General features: G+C 36.5%; 1 protein-coding gene across 1 annotated transcript in view; it reads right to left on the reverse strand.

The window, feature by feature from the left end:
* LOC134270213 (uncharacterized) overlaps positions 1-19,821 on the reverse strand; it is a 28,010-nt gene extending 8,189 nt beyond the window's left edge. Inside the window, exons 1-2 of the mRNA XM_062752400.1 lie at positions 19,714-19,821; positions 13,727-13,838 (exon numbers count right to left, since the gene is read on the reverse strand). Of these exons, the coding sequence (XP_062608384.1) occupies positions 13,727-13,838; positions 19,714-19,813 (212 nt within the window). The 5' untranslated portion in view covers positions 19,814-19,821. The remainder of the gene's footprint in view (positions 1-13,726; positions 13,839-19,713) is intronic.
* Between the last annotated feature and the right edge of the window lie 911 nt (positions 19,822-20,732).

The raw sequence follows: 20,732 nt of genomic DNA on the forward strand, positions 1-20,732 counted from the left end.
TACACAAAAAAGTCTTATGTTTTACAATCATGGGTAATTTCAGAAAATCTTTCTTTTTGAAGGAAAAAGAGAAGCAGTTCACAAATGTTGATGAGCAGAAGACAAGAAACTCTGGCTGCAAAAAAAAATCTGAGCTCTTGAAAAAGAAAGAAAAAAAGAATTGAAAATATGAATGATATTCAATCAAAGGATCCAAATGATGAAATTCTGGAAATTCCACATGGAGAGACAATAAGGATTTTTGAATTGACCATCTCTGCTATAAGAACTGCTTGAAAGCTGTTACCCTGGTGCTGAACAAACTTTTCTCCTAGACTGGAATTAAAAATTGTTCAATTTCTGGCATTAAAACACAATTTGAAATATGCTGAGGAAGGACCCCCCTCTCCTTTTGACCAAGTAAGGTTAAACATTCTGCAAGGAGTTGCATTTGAATTGAAATTTTTTATACTTTTACCAGGAATGAACTACATTACTCGTTTACTATGGTTTAATGTGTCAGAATTGTCTATTTTAAGTTTTTTGACAAAGATTTTGTTGCCATGGTTGGAAAACAAACAACATTTCTGTGAAATCTTTCAAGATGCTGTATTATAAATCATCTACTGTTACTTTTTTAGCATGACTTCATGCATTTTCATGAATAAACATGAATAATAATATTGGATTTTTTGTTTACAAATAAGCAAGAATATTCATGAATACTAATGGTTCATGAATTTTATTCATTCATGAACATTCCTGAAAAAATTCATCAAATTATTCATGAATACTGTTCATGAAGATGCAATGAACTTATTATTGGACATTCTTGAAATGATGAATCTTCATGAATATGACTGTTCATGAATTATTCATGAAAAAAAATATTCATGAATATTCATCAATTTTCTTTCATGAATAAAAATTCATGATTTGAAAATATCCAATAATAAGTTCATAGGATCTTCATGAACATTTCATGAAGATTTCATGAATAAAATTCATGAAAAATTCAAGGAAATTCATGAATTATTCATGATCGTCTCGCAGGGGTAATAGGGGACCTGGGTATACCTTGTATCGTACATCATCTGGGGGACCAGAGGCACCCTATAATGTACATCATTTGGGGGACCAGAGATCACCTAATATTGTACTGTACATAAGTAGAGGGACCAGAGGACACCTTATATTGTTGATCAAGGGGGGGAGGACACCTTATTTTATACATCAGTAGGGGGACCAGTGGACACCTTATATTGTACATCAATACGGGGACCAGAGGTCACCCGATATTTTACATTAGTACTGGGACTATTGGTCACCTAATATTGTACTGTACATCAGTAGAGAGACCAGAGGTCACCTTATATTGTACATCAGTAGTAAAACCAGAAGTCATCGTATATTGTACATCAGTAGAAGGACCAGAGGTCACTTTATATTGTACGGGGACTAGTGGTCACCTAATATTGTACTGTACATCTGTAGCGGGACCACAGGACACCTTATATTTTAGATCAGTAGTAGGACCATAGGTCATCTTATATTGTACATCAGCAGAAGGACCTGAGGTCCTCTCTTGTATATCACCTTATACTATACATCTGTAGGGGGACCAGAGGACACCTTATATTTTACATCAGTGGGGGAAAAGGGGTCACCTTTTATTGTACATCAGTAGGGGGACCAGAGGACACCTTATTTTGTACATCATTACGGGGACCAGATGTCACCCGATATTTTACATTAATACGGGGGCTAGTGGTCACCTTATATTTTACTGTACATCAGTAGAGGGGCCAGAGGTCACCTTATATTGTACACCAATAAGGGAACCAGAGGACACCTTATATTGTACATCAGTAGGGGGACCAGAGGACACCTTATATTGTACATCAGTAGGGGGACCAGAGGTCACCTTATATTGTACATCAGTAGGAGAAACAGAGTTCACCTTATATTGAACATCAGTAGGGGGAACCAGAGGTCACTTTATATTGTACATAAGTAGGGGGGACCAGAGGTCACCTTATATTGTACATCAGTAGGATGACCAGAAGTTACGTATGTACATCGGCAGGGGTACTTAGGTAACCTTTTATTGTACATCAGGAGGGGGACCAGAGGTCACCTTAAATTTAACAGCAGAAGGAAGACCAGACGTCATTTTATATTGTACGGGGAATAGTGGTCACCTTATATTGTATTGTACATCTGTAGCGGGACCAGAGGACACCTTATATTTATCACCAAAAAGGGGACTAGAGGTCACCTTATATTGTACATCAGTAAGGGGATAAGAGGTCACTTTATATTGATCATCAGCAGTTGTACCAGGGTTCACCTTATATTGTACATCAGTAGGGTGACCAGAGGACACCTTATATTGTACATCAGTACGGGGACCAAAGGTCACCCGATATTTTTCATGAGTACGGAGATTAGTGGTCACCTTATATTTTACTGTACATCAGTAGAGGGATCAGAGGTCACCTTATATTGAACATCAATAAGGGGACCAGAGGACACCTAATATTGTACATCAGTAGTAGGACCAGAGGTCATCTTATATTGTTCATCAGCAGAAGGACCAAAGGTCACCTTATATTATACATAAGTAAGGGGACCAGGGGTCACCTTATATTTAACATCAGTAGGATGACCAGCACAGAGGTCACCTTATATTGTACATCAGCAGGGGGACCAAGGGTCACCTTATATTGTACATCAGAAGGGGGACCAGAGGTCACCTTATATTGTGCATCGGTAGGGGGACCAGAGGCAACCTTATATTGTTCATCAGTAAGGGGGATCAGAGGTCACCTTATATCTAACAACAGAAGGGGGACCAGAGGTCACCTTATATCTAACATCAGAAGGGGGACCAGAGGTCACCTTATATTGTACATCAGTAGAGGGACCAGAGGCCACTTTATATTGTATATCAGCAGGGGGACCAGGGATCACCTTATATTTAAAATCAGAAGGGGGACCAGAGGTCATCTTATATTGTACATCAGTAGGGGGACCAGAGACCACTTTATATTGTACATCAAAAGGGGGACCAGAGGTCACCTTATATTTAAAATCAGAATGGGGACCAGAGTTCATCTTATATTGTACATCAGTAGGGGGACCAGAGACCTCTTTATATTGTACATCAAAAGGGGGACCAGAGGTCACCTTATATTTAACACCAGAAGGGGGACTAGAGGTCACCCTATATTGTACATCAGTAAGGGGATGAGAGGTCACTTCATATTGATCATCAGCAGGGATACCAGGGGTCACCTTATATTGTACATTGGCAGGGGGACAAGAGGTCACCTTACATTGTACATTAAAAGGGGACCAGAGGACATCTTATATTGTACATCAGTAGGGGGACCTGAGGCCATTTTTTATTGTATATCAGTAGGGGGACCAGAGGTCAGCTTTAATTGAACATCAGAAGGGGACCAGAGGTCACCTTATATTGCATATCAGTAAGGAGATCAAAGGACACTTTATATTGTACATCAGCAGGGGGACCAGGGGTCACCTTACTAGTATATTGTGAATCAGTAGGACCAGAGGCCACCTTATATTGTACACCAGTAGGGGGACCAGAGGTCACCTCATATTGTACATCAGAAGGGGGACCAGATGTCTTCTTGTATTGTACATCAGTAAGGGGATCAGAGGCCACTTTATATTGCACATCAGTAGGGGGACCAAAGGTCACCGTATATTGTACATCAGTAGGGGGACTAGAGGTCACCTCATATTGTACATCAGTAGGGGGACCAGAGGACACCTGATATTGTACATCGGTAGGTCACCTTATACAAGGGTCGTTTAATAATGTCTTCGGTGCTCGGAAAGAAACAAAAGTCGCTTTTGAGGGTTTTAAGCAATAGATTCAAGTTATTATCTGTTTGAAATTCAAATAAACGTGGATAACTACAATTACTGATATTTTTAATAATTGTTCATATATTCTTATATGCAGTCGTTTTCACTCATTTTTTTAAGGGTTAATTTTGAGTAATAAGCTTTTTTTTCTGTCAAACGTTTTTAAAACAGTGTGAACTACTCCCGAAATGATGTGTATTTTGAAAGAGGGCGTATAAGGCGTGTACAATCCCCCGCTATGAGACAAAATGTTTTTCAATTTTCAAAATCCACAAAAAGCTATATTTTTCTAAAATCATGTTTTCAGTAATGTCATCTTCAAAATATTTATCATTTTATTTTTCTGAACGACTTATCATTTGATAATATTTATTTCAAAGTTGACAGTTAAGCATATTTAGTGGAAAATGGGTTTAATAGAGCTATAAAAAACGAATTTTGAACATGAATGGGTCAAGTCTCCATTCTTCGTGAACGCTTAAATGATGGAAATGTTACAAACCCGTCCATTTAAATCACACTGAAAGACGTCAATAGTGCATATACTTCGTAGCGTACCGGTAGTGGTTAAAGCGGTTTGTCTTGGACTAAACCTGAGCTATGAAGAGAGTTCGAATCATACAAGAAGCTTTTTCTTTTTCTTATTATAAAATTATTATTTTTTTTGTTTTGTTTTCAAATGTCATAAAAACATGAATAAAAAATAAATTATTCATTAATTATTAAATCAATGAAATAAAGAATTTGATATGTAAAAGATGATATAAACCATAAAATTTTGAAAAAATACTACTTTTCGAATTGAGAAATATCTTTTTCAGAGCGCGGAATTGTCCTTGCCTTGTACGCCTCCATTCTTTGCTATGTGTCGTATAGTCAATCATACACCATCAGTGATTATTTGTTGAAATTTGGCAAACAGTATATTATTTGTTTAATTTTTGTTTGCAAGTACGGTATTCATTTTTGATGCCCATTATATACATTTTATCAGTGAAATCCACCTGCTCAATTGTCAATAAAACAAACATTGATTGCAGTAAATTTTTACATATTTCAGTGAGTATTTCTTTGGGATTCTTAACAAATTTTACAGCAGCTTTAATGGACGGTTTAATTTTACTTTAGTTTACTGATTCTTTACAATTCATTTTTAATGCAGTGTCTCGAATACCCTTGTTTTCCAGCTTCCCACAATTAAACTTTGTGATGAAAAGTAGTCACATCAATTGTTATAAATTCAAGCTTAGTATTGTATGTCATACAGTTCAGGACATTATTTATTGAACAGCCCTCGTAATTTGTACATCAGTAGGGGGATAATAGGTCACATTATATTGTACATCATTAAAAACTAATGATAACACTATTTTGAACGACAATGAAGAAACCGGAAGACACTTTATATTTTACATCAATAAGAAGACCAGAGGTCATCTTATAATATTATATTGTAAGTCAACAGGGAGACCAGAAGACACCTAATGTTTTACATAAATATTGAGACCAAAGGACTCCTTATTTGGTCACCTGAATCAACGCATGTGAGGTATTGATATCAGTTTTTTTTTTCTGGCGTCGTGCGCTGTGCATTGTGCGTTAACATTTAAACATTTTCAGCTTTTCTCTGTAATCCCTCAACCATTTACAACCAATTTTGGCATAAAGCATCTATGGGCGAAAGGGAAATTTTTTTTAATTCATGGTCCCTGCCCTCCACCCCCTAAGGCAAGAATGTTTGGGCGTAATTAATACAATTGATGAAATCTTTAAAAATCTTCTTTACTCATTAACATCAAGCCGTCGAACTGTTGGCATAATTATTATAAGCATTGACTCCATACCAAAATTGTGAAATTCATTGTCCCAGGGTCAGGGGCCCTGGGGTTAGGACAGGGCTATAAAATTTATATTAATTTATAATCTCTCTAACTTCGTCTGTCCGAATATAAATTAATTATACTTTTTATTCTGTATTGAAAGAATAATCAACTTATATGTATGGAATGCTGCTCGTCAGAACGTTTATTACAAATTTAAGACATTTGTATTCATTTCAACACACGTTATTTTTAATCATTAAATAATACTTATATACATACATATATATGTGTGTGTGCCTAATTTACTGGTTTCCATTCCTTACACGTTCTGTACGAGCGGTAGAGTAACTTTTTAAGCACGCACCTGCTATTTATATGACCATGTCACGTGACATAAAAAAACGCACAGATCCACCATTCTGTTCACACCGGAAATACCCATAACGACAATAATAATAATTATGAAATACATTTATTCTTTGAAAATATTTCCCTCTGCCCCTGGATATTAAACAAACTAACTACATGCAAAGTTGTGATGAGGAAGGGTATTCTCTCCAAAGTTTTGAAATTCGTGACCCAATTTTTGAATTTTGAATGATTTTTTTCTTTGCTAAATGATAGTTGACAGCTTATGATACCGTATCTAAAAAAATAAGTTAAAACTGATGGTTAATTTGTTGTCCCCCAGCCTCCTTAATTAAACTAACTACATGTACATATAGTTATGATAAGCAAGGGAGTGTCTTCCAGAATTATAAATTTCAAGGCCCCTGGCTCATGGGTACCATGTCATTTGTAGACAATGCAGTAATTGAATTAATGCTTTGAAATTTGTTCTTTGGTATAAACCAATTTTTTTTTATGAACAATGGTCCTTTTTTTCAAAATTGTGAAATGTATGACCTCAGGATGATGGTTTTTGTGGTCAATGAGCACTACTAATTATTGCTAATTATTACCGCTTATTTGAAATGAAAGTTTTAAAGTTTAACAAGATGTTCAAATGACCTATAAGATCCATAGGCCTCTTGTCGTGTTCTTAAGTGAACGTCTAGCATCTCGTTAATATACATTTTATCTGTACCCACTGGTCCGCCCTTGTTTTCTTTTAAGGTGTCTGTTGGTTAAGACGGGTCTAGAATCGTTGATGCTTTATCTCTCTGCATTCATATAATATTTTTTATGTCTGATTTCTTTAAAAATGTACAACATTGAAAGGGGACCACTGGTCTCCTTATTTATGTACAATACAAGGTGACCTCTGGTCCCCCTTGTGATGTAAAATATAGAGTGACCTAAGGTCCTCATAATGATCTACAACATAGGGTGACCTCTGACCCCCTATTGATGTATAAGGTGACCTCCGTTTCCCCTTATGATGTACAATATAATCTGACGTCTGTTGTACAGTATAAGGTGACCTATGGTCCCCTTTCTGTTGTACAATATAAAGACGACCATAAGTCCCCATAATGAAATAACATATAAAGTGACCTTTAGTCAACTTATTGTTGTACAATATTAGTTTACTTCTGGTCCACCCAGTAACGAACGTTAAAACTGAACTGAAGGCTTTGTCTCCCTACTGATGTACAATAAAAGGTGACCTCTGGTCCCCCTACTGTTATCTCCTACTGATGTACAATATAAGGTGTCCTTTCGCCCTCCTAATGTTGTACAATATAAGGTAACCCCTGGCCCCCTACTGTTGTACTATATAAGGTGACCCCTGGTCCCCCTACTCATGTACAATATAAGATGTCCCCAGGTCTCCCTACTGGTGTACAATAAAAGATGTCCCCTGCTTCAACAACTGATGTACAATATAAGGTGTCCTCTGGTCCCCCTACTGATGTACAATAAAAGGTGCCCTCTGGTCCCCCTACTGATGTACATAATAAGGTGTTCTCTAGTCCCCCTACTGATGTGCAATATAAGGTGACCCCTAGTCCCCCTACCAATGTACGATATATGGTGTCCTCTGGTCCCCTACTGATATACAATATAAGGTTACCTCTGGTCCCACTATTGATATACAATATAAGGTGACCTCTAGTCCCCCTACTGATGTCCCCTACTATAAGGTGCCCTCTGATCCCCTTATTGATCTAAAGTGTAATATTAGGTGTCCTCTGGTCCCCCTACTGATGTACAATATAAGGTGCCCTTGATGTACAATATAAGGTGCCCTCTGGTCCCCCTACTGATGTACATTATAAGGTGTCATCTAGTCCCCCTACTGATGTATAATATAAGGTGAACCCTAGTCCCCCTACCAATGTATGATATATGGTGTCCTCTGGTCCCCCAACTGATGTACAATATAAGGTGACTCCGGGTCCCCCCCACTGATATACAATATAAGGTTACCTCTAGTCCCCCAACTGATGTACAGTATAAGGTGACCTCTGGTCCCCCTACATATGTAGAATTATATGTGACCTCTGCTCTCCTACTGATGTCCAATACTGATGTATTGTATAAGGTGACCTCTGGTCCCCCTACTGATGTACAAATATAACCTAGGTGACTCAGGTCCCCCCACTGATTTAAAGTTCAATTTATGGTGTACTCTGGTCCCCCAACTGATGTACAATATAATGTGACTCCTAGTCCCCCTAATGATATACAATATAAGGTTACCTCTGGTACCCCAACTGATGTACAGTTTAAGGTGACCTTTGTTTCCTCTACATATGTTGAATTAAAGGTGACCTCTGCTCTCTTAATGATGTCCACTACTGATGTACAGTATAAGGTGACCTCTGGTCCCCCTACTGATGTACAATATAAGGTGACTTCTGGTTCCCCTACTACAGCTGATGTACAATATAAGGTTGCCTCTGGTCCCCCAAATGATGTATAATATAAAGTGACTCCTGGTCCCCCTATTGATGTACAATTTAAGGTGACCTCTGGTCCCCCTTCTTATGTACAATATAAGGTGACCTCTGCTCTCCTACTGATGTCCCCTACTGATGTACAGTATAAGGTGACCTCTGGTCCCCCCACTGACGTACAATTTAAGGTGACCTCTGGTCCCCCTACATATGTAGAATTAAAGGTGACCTCTGGTCCCCCTACTGATGTAGAATATAAGGTGTTCTCTGGCCCCCTTTCTGTTGTCCCCTACTTATGTACAATATAAGGTGTCTTCTGGTCCCCCTACATATGTAGAATTCAAAATGCCCTCTAGTCCCCCTACTGATGTACAGTATAAGGTGACCTCTGGTCCACCTACAAATGTAGAATTAAAGGTAACTTCTGCTCTTCTACTGATGTTCACTACTGATGTACAGTATAAGGTGACCTCTGTTCCCCCTACTGATGTGCAATATAAGGTGACTCCTGGTCCCCCTACTGATGTACAATATAAGGTTGCCTCTGGTCTCCCAACTGATGTACAATATAAGGTGACTCCGGGTCCCCCCACTGATATACAATATAAGGTTACCTCTAGTCCCCCAACTGATGTACAGTATAAGGTGACCTCTGGTCCCCCTACATATGTAGAATTATATGTGACCTCTGCTCTCCTACTGATGTCCAATACTGATGTATTGTATAAGGTGACCTCTGGTCCCCCTACTGATGTACAATAAAAGGTGACTCCTAGTCCCCCTACTCATGTACAATATAAGGTGACCTCTGGTCCCCCAACTGATGTACAATATAATGTGACTCCTGGTCCCCCTAATGATATACAATATAAGGTTACCTCTGGTACCCCAACTGATGTACAGTTTAAGGTGACCTTTGTTTCCTCTACATATGTTGAATTAAAGGTGACCTCTGCTCTCCTAATGATGTCCACTATTGATGTACAGTATAAGGTGACCTCTGGTCCCCCTACTGATGTACAATATAAGGTGACTTCTGGTTCCCCTACTACAGCTGATGTACAATATAAGGTTGCCTCTGGTCCCCCAAATGATGTATAATATAAAGTGACTCCTGGTCCCCCTATTGATGTACAATTTAAGGTGACCTCTGGTCCCCCTTCTTATGTACAATATAAGGTGACCTCTGCTCTCCTACTGATGCCCCCTACTGATGTACAGTATAAGGTGACCTCTGGTCCCCCCACTGACGTACAATTTAAGGTGACCTCTGGTCCCCCTACATATGTAGAATTAAAGGTGACCTCTGGTCCCCCTACTGATGTAGAATATAAGGTGTTCTCTGGCCCCCTTTCTGTTGTCCCCTACTTATGTACAATATAAGGTGTCTTCTGGTCCCCCTACATATGTAGAATTCAAAATGCCCTCTAGTCCCCCTACTGATGTACAGTATAAGGTGACCTCTGGTTCCCCTACTGATGTAGAGTATAAGATGACCGCTGGTCCCCCAACTGATGTACCCTTCTGATGTACAGTATAAGGTGACTTCTGGTCACCCTAATGATGTATTATATAAGGTGACACACTGGTCCACTTACTGATGTACAATATTAGGTGTCCTCTGGTCCTCCTACTGATGTACAAATAAGGTGTCCTCTGGTCCCCCTACTGATGTACATTAAGGTGTCCTCTTGTTCCCCTACTGATGTACAGTTTAAGGTGACCTCTGGTCCCCCTACTTATGTACTATATAAGGTGACCTTTGCTCTCCCTATTGATGTCCCCCTACTGATGTACAATATAAGGTGACCTCTGGTCCCCCTACTGATATACAATATTACTTGTTCTCTGGTCACCTTACTGTTGTCCCCTACTGATGTGTAATATAACGTTACATGGAATAAAATCATAGGGGAGACCACAGGTCACCTAACGTAATCCATAAATGTTAAACGCTTATATATCATATATCGCATAAAATTGCAGTTAATGTTGCTCAGCACCCACCCTCCACCCCCTCTATCTTTTCTAATACCCATCAGATGGTTATTCCTTTTAAAAAGTTGTTTGTTTTACACTTTAAAGGCTTCACAGTATTACAATTTATTCTATTTTCACTTTACGTATGCAACGCACTACATTTTGTAGCGGAGTAAACAGGCCCGATAGTCGTGAACTGAGCAGGGGACCTCATGCAGGTCCTAGTTCAGCGTACGTTTTATCCTTCTGCTATCTAATGCGGCAATGCGGCAATGCCATGTTGATCATCTTGATGTTGCACAGAAGAAAAGTTGGAAAGAGAGTGTCACGAACAGGGGAATCATAATTAGCTTGGGATGGAATTTGATGGAATGGAATGGAATGACATTTTAAGACCCGGTAGGTAAAATAATGTACAGTATTTTATGCGTCCCTGAATGAAGAATGCTTCTGCTACTGTTCATTAGTCTGGGGGCCAAACTAAAATGCCCGACTGTGAAATCGTAAGGACAAGCACTATTTCAATTTTGTAATAATTATTTAACAACTCTAAACATATCGTTTAGATCATGGATTTTAACCCGAATTTCCTCGTTTGGAATCGAACTGATGTAAAGAATTTTACCTGTACGTTCCTTTGTTCAAGATAACATTTACAGAGTATGATGTACATGTAATTAATCATATATTTTGTAATGCATGTTCATGATCATTTTCAGCTCTTATTTTGATTGTTTTAATAGTTGCTGCAGTGCCTGAGATGATTCCCACAGCTGAGCTCTGGCGTTTTGATAGACATACATGTAGATGTTTAGCCAATCACTTACATGTACGGCATGTGAATATGGTGAGAACCAGCTCAAATTATCATTCAAAACAAATAAACTAACTTTGATTTTATTAATTCATGTCTTTAAGTATAAGATTTATTTTTTTTTTTTAATTTGCAACTATGACAAGTAAACAAAATTTAAGGTAAATTTTTACCACGCTTAATTTCCTTAATATCCTAATAATTTATAACGATGAATTCTGACAGGTAATCTAAACATGCTTAATGCACAGGTATGCATAATTATTGAAGATCAAATAGCTATCATCTTGAATTCTTCTATGTAGTATACATGCATTTTACAGGAATCAGGATGCTCAAAAGAAGGACAAGAGCTGTATGAAAAAAAAAACAGGTCAGATTTCTTAATTATTTTCAATGTTAGTCAGGCATTGAGCTTGAGCTGTAACCTTTTCATTTTAACTCAGCTGAGCCATTTTAAGGCCTAAGTGAATTTTTTGATCAGTGACTGGTGTTTATGTCTATAAACTTCCTAATTTGAACAAAAAGTTGCAAGATAATGAATTCATAATCTACGGTAAACTGATCTGCCAGGTCGAAAGAACCAATAATTTTGTAGAGCTTTATTTTATTATTTTTTGTATATTTATATGGATTTCAATAATGATGGTCATCTTTTCTTTCAGAAATCGTGTAAGGATCGAAAGTTTGAAGTGTCTGTTGGAATGATCAACATCGACCTTACGGAGCCTTTGTACCAAAAGTGAATCCGTTTGCGACACCAATTATCTGTCAACCCTCTATTGCAAATTTCATGGGATATATCAGTGAGGAAGTGATTCTATCAACACGTCAGAAGTTTTGGATCTTCCATAATTGGAATCTTTGGCACGTACGTTTGGGAAAATAGCAGCTGTTGATTTTATGGGATCTTTGTATCAAAATAGTTGTGTAGTACATTTTTTTGCATTTAATAAGTATGTGTTTGTCACTCTAGTAACTAACTTTATAAAGTAAATGTACATGAGCCACTGGCAGTTCATTGTAAATGTATACACTGTTGAGGTTTCAATTACCTCTCCAATCCTTGGCCAATGGCATTTAATGACACTAACCTCTTTCTTTTAAAAAAAATGCAGACATTAGTTTACTACATCATGTACATGTATATCATAACATAATTTACCCATGGCAATCCTCCAGTAACGATCATATATTTCTCTGGATATTTTTGTTAAAATTCTTTGATGTTAAATACTTTCAGTGAGAAAACATTGAAAAAGTGTGCTTATATTGTACATCTGAGAGGTATATGCAATATTTGTCTCAAAACACGTTGTAAAAGAAACAGTGAATTTTTTATTTTGCAAATATAGATTTGATGTTTGAAATATTGTGATGTTTTCAAGTTTCTTTGTAATTATTTAAAACTAATACAGTTTTCATTGTATTTTGAATTCCTGGAATTCCACGGATTTCCATGGAATTCTTTAGATTTACAAATAATCTGGAATTCCATGGATTTCCTCCACAAATTTCTGTTCTGGCATTGTTCCGCTCTTTTCTAGGCTAGATTTGAATTTCAGTACCACTCCGAAAAAGTTCCGTCCCAATACTCCAGAGAATTCCTAAGAATTCTGCGGAACAAAAATTCCATGGAATTCCATGAAATTTGCTTTGGAATTCCATGGAAGTTGCGGAAAATCTACATTAGGGTAGTGTCCTGTTCATAGCTATGGTGTCTTGGTGACTTTAGCTTGTGTTTGTGTGTCTCAAGATGTATCTGTTACTTCGTGATTTTTAGGGTGTGTTTTAGATAGTTGCAGACTGTGTCGGGAAACAACATACCTGTTAGTTAAACCACTTAGTCTGCAGCTACAGGGATATTGTAATAGGTTTGCACTTTTAGTGTGTGTTTTTGGGTAATTGCAGACTGTGTCGGGAAACAACAGAATTGTTCGTTATACCACTCAGTCTGCAACTACAAAAATGGGTTTTAGGTTTGATTACTGTATTGATTTTATTGTGTTTGATTCCTTTCTTATTTTGTTTGTTTGCTAATCATTGTAGCGGACAGTATATAGGGAACTTATACTGCCTCGCTAGTGAGCCAGCTTTTCTGGTGATGCGGAAGAGTCTCCCTCTATTTTCATATTACAAACTGTAAAGCCATTAAGCATCATATTAATTTAAAAGCATCCATAGGAAGTATAGATTTAAGTTTGTTCAAATTTCCCCCGCCTTTCCCCTGAACCGACTTAACATGTATATTTAAACGTTTCAATACTGAACTGATTTTTGCTTTTACCTAGCCAGTTGCTTCAGGTGAGCGATATGGCCCCTGGGCCTCTTTTTATTTTATTCTTGCCTCAAATTAAAATAAATCAAATTAAAAATGCATTACTTACTTGCAACAAAATAGTGTTCCCCTCAGATTACATCTACATGTGATGCAGCCCTGTTTATAGGACGACCCCCGGGGTAAGTGTAACTGTACAGGTCTCGTCATGATACAGTGTCCTGGAAAACAGCATTTAGAGCTCAAGCATTATAAATCAAAATGAAAAGCTGTTTGTTGTGTTGGCATACTTCTGTCATCTGTTCACTTCATTGTCAATTACATGTAATTATATGTCGACTTTCGGAAATTTGTATTAACTTGCCAGCTGTCCGAAATGTAGCTGCAGAACTGTAGCTCTCCGAAAAATACGCCCAGTATATAATTATATATATATTGACAGACCGGAGAGTTACAGTGCCACCCATTGAAAAATCTGTATATCTATTGCACACCAAAAAAGTGCGCCGGGTTTTGGATCATTTTTTCCAAATTCTTACCTCAGTTGGAAAAAAACAAATAGATTTTAAAAAAAACTCCCTACCCCTCTATCAAGTACTCTTGTAGTTGACATCTGTACGAAGCGCGTTGGACCGAATTATCTTGCAAACCAAAATGGCAGTATAATTATGCGAAATTTTCGATGGTCTCAATTTCATAGCCGGGTGGGCTATTAACAACAATTATCAGGAATGCTTTTTTGTGAAAACAGTGAAAGAATATATTAGAAATACACTGTTGATAATATTTTTTTTAATTCTTGTCCAAAAACATTGGACAAGGAATATGAAACTCATGTGGAAGCTGATTAAAGTTTTACATAGCTTATATATATAGGGAATTTTATTAATCTTCTTCTCCAGAACCACTGTACCAGGAAAGATGAAACTCATGTTGAAGCATCCTCAGGTAGTGTAGATTCAGGTTTGTTCAAATCATGACCCCCGGGGGTAGGGCGGGCCACAATGGCTGATCAAAGTTTTACTAGAAATATATAGGATTTTTTTTTTAAATCTTCTTCTTCAGAACTGGACCAGTAAAGATGAAAAAACTCATATGGAAGTATCCTCAGGTAGTGTAGATTCAAGTTTGCTCAAATCATGACCCCCCAGGGTAGGGCAGGGCCACAATGGCTGATCAAAGTTTTACATAGCGTATATAAAGGAATTTTTTTTTAAATCTTCTTCTCCAGACCCACTGGGCCAGGAAAAATGAAACTCATGTGGAAGCATCCTCAGGTAGTGTAGATTCAAGTTTTTTCAAATCATGACCCCCAGGGTAGGGCGGGGCAACAATGGCTAATCAAAGTTTTACGAAGGAATATAAAGGATTTTTTTTTAAAGAAATCTTCTCCAGAACCATTGGACCAGGAAAGATGAAACTCATGTGGAATCATCCTCGGGTCGTTTAAATTCAAATTTGTTCAAATCATGACCCCCGGGGATAGGGCGGGGCCACAATGGCTGATCAAAGTTTTACATAGGAATATATAGAAAAAAATTTTTTTAAATCTTCTTTTTAAGATCAGCAATGCCATGATTGGTGATATTAATAAGGAAACATTAATCCTAGTTAGAGTTGATTTAACTTTGTTCATATCATGACCCCTGGGGGTAAGGTAGGGCCATAATATAATGGGCAATCAAATCTTTAAATGGAAATATATATGAACAATCTTTAAAAGTCTTCTTCTTAAGTATGGCAAAATTATACATGTATGTTTTATTGATATAGTGACATTCTAAAGTAATAAAAAATTCACCTCCCCTCCCTCAACAAGTAAACTTTTCAATACAGAGCTGATTTGTGTTTTTTAACTAGTGCTCAGGTGAGCGATGTGGCCCATGTGCCTCTTGTTTTCGGAGAGCTACAAGCTCGTACAGTTCTGCAGGTATGTTTTGCCCTGTTCACGATTCAATCTGTTTACTAGATTATGAAATTTATTATATAAATGTAGCCCTTTGATGATTTAGATATATCGACTTCACAGAAAATCGACCGAGCACGAAGTGCGAGGTCGATATGCTTTTCTGTGAAGTTGATATACAACTGTATCTATGGATTGACCGAATTAAAGGGCTACATTTGTTATATTTTTTTTTTTACAGAGATTGACAAAATCACCACTCGCTTGTCTTTTTTGAACACTGAGAGACTAGAGATTTAAAAAAAATCTGTTTAATAATGTAATGTGTGTAATTCTTTGTACCGATAGAATAATTTAAGGGATTTCCTTTTTTAAAAGGCTAATTTGTCTAATTAAGTTTTGTATTGATTTTTGAAAAAACATATCTATTATATGTTTTGACAAAAAGTAGATTCTTCTTCAAGGCATCATATGTCTTACTAATTACATGTATTATAGAACATCACAATTATAAGATTTGAAGTACATTTTTTTTTTAGAAAAATCAAGTCATACTCTGTCTTAGCTGTTTTGAATTCAGCACAAATGTTGTTTCACAGAAAATTATTTCCCTTTTTAAAAGCATTAAGTCGATATACATTTGAGAATCTATAAATAGTAACTCAAGTCTTTATGCTGTTATATAATTGATCATGTGATCAAATTTGACCAATCAGAGAGCTTGGAATATATTAATATCACTGTTTATTATCTTCATATTTTACACTGAAACAGGGGCCATTAATTTCAAGTTTGGATTAAGCTAAGCGTAGATTATGACAAGAAATATTTTGTCATTGAATTGAGAATATTTACATTTCCAATTAATTTCCCCTATGATTCTTTACAAAAAAATGCTGTTCATTTTCTCATGAACTACATTAGGTATGTATCACGAATAAGCATGAATATCTCCACTGTTGCATCATAATACCGCTCTTGACGTCAAAAAATATAGTGCACACTGTTTTGTTTTGAAAATGACAGTTGAACGGCGTAAATTTATGTTAAGTCATCAGAAAAATAATGTAAATATAAGAAATGAATATAATTTTTTGAAGATTCATGAGGTATATGAACTACAACGCTGCACACCGGCATATTTATCATGAAGCGCGTTATATGCCGGCTTGAAGCGTCGTAGTTCATAACCTCATGAATCTTCAAAAATTAAATTCATTTCTTAAGCAATGCGCGCATTTGATTAAATTGTGGCTCTCTGCTCGTTTCTTCGATTGACGTGTAGTCGCCCGCGTGACGCAGTGGTTAGAACGTCTGTTCTAGAGTCGCAAAGTAAAGAGTTGATCCTTACGTTGCGGGTTCGAATCCCACTGTGGGACGTCAAGAACGGTCTTTCGGATGAGACCGTATAAACCGAGGTCCCGTGTCGCAGTAAGTGCTGGCATGAAAAAGATCCTTCCCTGCTCAATGGCGCTAAGTGCCGAGTATACATGTTGGACAAAATTTGTAACTTATGGAACGCCGTCACTGCCTTATAGCAGAACACAACCATTGCATTGTGTCAACCTTCCATTACATTATGTCAACTCTTTATGACATTAACCTACACTACTATTGCATTGTGTCAACCTTCCATTACATTATTTCAACTCTTTATGGCATTAACCCACACTACTATTGCATTGTGTTAACTTTCCTTTACATTATGTCAACTCTTAGTGACATTTACCCACACTACTATTGCATTGTGTTAACTTTCCTTTACATTATGTCAACTCTTTATGACATTTACACATACTACAATTATATTTTGTCAACTTGCATTTCGTTATGTTTACTTTTCATGACATCTTATTTTTTATTAACTGATGCGAAAAGCTCATGTCATACTGTGCGCACTCTTCTACATTATGTCGATTCACTATTACGTTATGCGAACACGGGTATCCTCGGCCTTTATATGAGCATAACGTATTTTCCGCGTTCCGCAAGCACTAAAAATGGGGGAGAGAAAACTGTCGTAGAAGAAATTCTGAGCGATTTGGGAATGGCATCTTTAAATGAAAACTTTAAGCGACAAATGGTTGACAATCTTGAAACGTGCAAGGTCTTTACACTGCGACTATGAATTCAAGTCACTTCGAAATTCAATGGTGTTTATTTTAATCTGATAATTAAATAAATCAAATATTATGAGTCGTGTAGCAATTGTTTTTCTTTTTATTTTGAATTGGTTATTTTTTATAAAAGTCTTAAACTTTGCAGGACATTGCATTAGTTTCACATTAAGTTTAGCTGAATTAAGTTGAAAACTTTATTCTATAAAACTATAAAGCCTGAGAGCTTCTCCGCTTTTCGCCCTTGGTCTCCAGCCATATACCGCCCCCCTTCCTTGTTCAAGATTACCATATCCGCCACTGATATGTGCCCATGCATGCTTACCAAGGCATTTCAATTGATTTAGATGTGCGACTGGTAGATTTTTTGTAATAGAATTCTGGCCCTGGAATGGTTTAAAAAATACTGATTCCAGTGACGTAGCATCTTTTTTTGAAAGAGTAGGTCAGCCAGAAAAAAAAAATTATTTACCCGAAAAAACTTGGCAAGCCAAGAAAAAAATTGTCCAAGTCCGAAAATCCTATTTCAGGGAGAGTGATTCAACTCAGTCCTTTTTTTCCAGATATACTACATTACCCTAAGTGGACAATACTTAAGCAAAAACTGTACAGTTTCAATGATCATTAGATTTTCTATAGTAAAGTTATAAAGTTACATGTCATCCTATCAATCAGGACTACCAGATAAAACATACATTCATTATATATTAGATATGCATTGATATAATGTAAATGTATTTTAACATCAGGTAATGAACTTTAGGAATCAACATGATAAAGAGTTAACGCAATATAAGGATATTTTTAAATCACATAAGAAAGAGTTGACATAACGTAATTATGTATCCACATCACGGAAAGGAGCTTTGACATAATGTGATAAAGTATTGACATAATATAAAGATATGTTCACATTATGTTATACACTAATTACACCACGTAATAAAGCACTGACATACAGGTAAGATGTGTTCACCTCACATCATGATGCCCTCGCCGTAAAATAAAGATAAATCCATATCACGTTATAATGCTTTGATATAATAGAAATATACACTCTCAAAAAGGAATGGGCTTTTGACTTCATGTAATAATAAGTTTAATTATAAAACACAATTTACTTCACGTAATGCAATTTTTACCTCACATATTAAAGAAATGAAATGATGTAAAGAAACATTCATTTCACGTGATAAAGTTTTCACACAATGTAAACACATTATCACTTCACATAATGAAGTTTTTACTTCAAGTTATGAAGTGTTGACATAATGAAAGGATGTATTTACTTCATGTAATGCAGCATTGACATGATGTTAAGATATATTCTAATGCAATTGTTTTGTAAAACACTTTTTCATTGGCTAATGCACTGAGGTTTGAAGCAGTAAAACGAGCATTAACGAGCGTGAAAGCTTTTTCATTGTGACGTCATAATAGAGCGACGCAAAAACACAATGCTCCGTGACGTATTTCATGTAACAAAATTCCTCAAAATAAGACGTAAACAACAAACAAAATGCATGGATTGCATTAGAATGGGAATAACTGATCTTCTAATTTGTAATGCAGCATTGACATGATGTTAAGATATATTTACATTATCTCATAAGAAATGGACATAACGTAAAGATATGTTCACATCACGTAATGATAAATTGACATAATAAATGCATAGTTGTATGCTATAAGGCAGTGATAGCGTTCCATATTTAACTCTTCACCGGCAGGTGGTGGCGTCTCCATGTGAGTTGAACATTTTCAAGAGGGACGTTTAACAGTATACAACCAATTAATATGCGCACATCAAATCAATTATTGCTCATACTATTTACATGTATAACTCAATTGATATGCTCAATTTTAGAAATGATTGTTTACATAATTTTAAAATAAGTATAGCAACTTCGTATATTTAAGATTAAATTACTTTTTTTCTATCCATACTTTCAATGTAAGTAAAGTGACTAAAAAAGGTATAGGTTGACATAGGAAAATTTCCAGGTATAATTTCAGTAAAAAAAAAATTTAATACATAGTTTCTAGATTTTTTCCCAATTACAGAGAATTTACCTTTACTGTTGGTTCTAGAATCCCCCCAACATTCTGCTTTGGTGTATGCTAGAATCCCTAGAACCACATAACATGTAACCAGTAAGTTTGTCCCTCTCATCTCGCACAGTTATTGTCATCTAAATCTTTTTTCCTCCTGCTTTTTCTCTTCTACCTTTACATCCCTCACATCAATCAAATACAACTGTATAGTTTGAGTGATAATGAGCTAAGAGGCTATCATGTTTTTTTTTAAATATTAAAAGCACGAAAACTCGGAGAGGGACACCTAATGATGAATTTCTCTATAGCATCGTTTATCACCTTCAGGCTCTCCAAATCCGATTTTTTTAACAGTCAAAAGCAAAATGATGTCATACTATTAAATCTCTCAATATCTGTAACTGAGTAAAAGGGAGATCCCTGAGATACTCCTAGTTGCCACAGAGAGAGAGAGAGAGAGAGAGAGAGAGAGAGAGAGAGAGAGAGAGGTGATATTGATAATATTTTGAATTGTTTCTATAGGGGATGGTAACTTTTGTTTAATTTTCCACTGAAATATAGAAATAAATGTTGAAAATGTTAAAGTTTGTTCATCTATTGTGGCCCAGTCTTCTACCCTGGAGAATATGAATTGATCAAATTAGAATCTACAATCTATCTGAGGATGCATTGCTGTTTTAATGATTAACTACATGGCTTTGCTGATCTTATGGGGATTGGGGAATATTTTTAAAGAATGTTTTTCCCTTGCATAACATGACCCAACACCTATCCCACCCCCTAGGTCATGATTTTAAAAAAGAAAACTAATTTACCCTTCCTGCTTCTAAATTAATGTGACTATAACTATGGTTTTGCTATTCTTGAGGAAAAAAAAAATTTTCTCTATGTTTTCATGTATAAACCTGATCCCCTGCTGTGGACCAACTCCGCCCCTGAGGATATGTTTTGCACGAACCTGAATCTACACTATCTGTGGATGCTTCTTGTTTAAAAAAGATTTATCATGGCTATTTTGTTATGGCCCTGAACCCTTA

The sequence above is a fragment of the Saccostrea cucullata genome, unplaced genomic scaffold (genome assembly GCF_032062105.1).
Source record: "Saccostrea cucullata isolate Sc308-1 unplaced genomic scaffold, CSIRO_AGI_Scuc_v1 ctg49, whole genome shotgun sequence".
Lineage (NCBI taxonomy): Eukaryota > Metazoa > Mollusca > Bivalvia > Ostreida > Ostreidae > Saccostrea > Saccostrea cuccullata.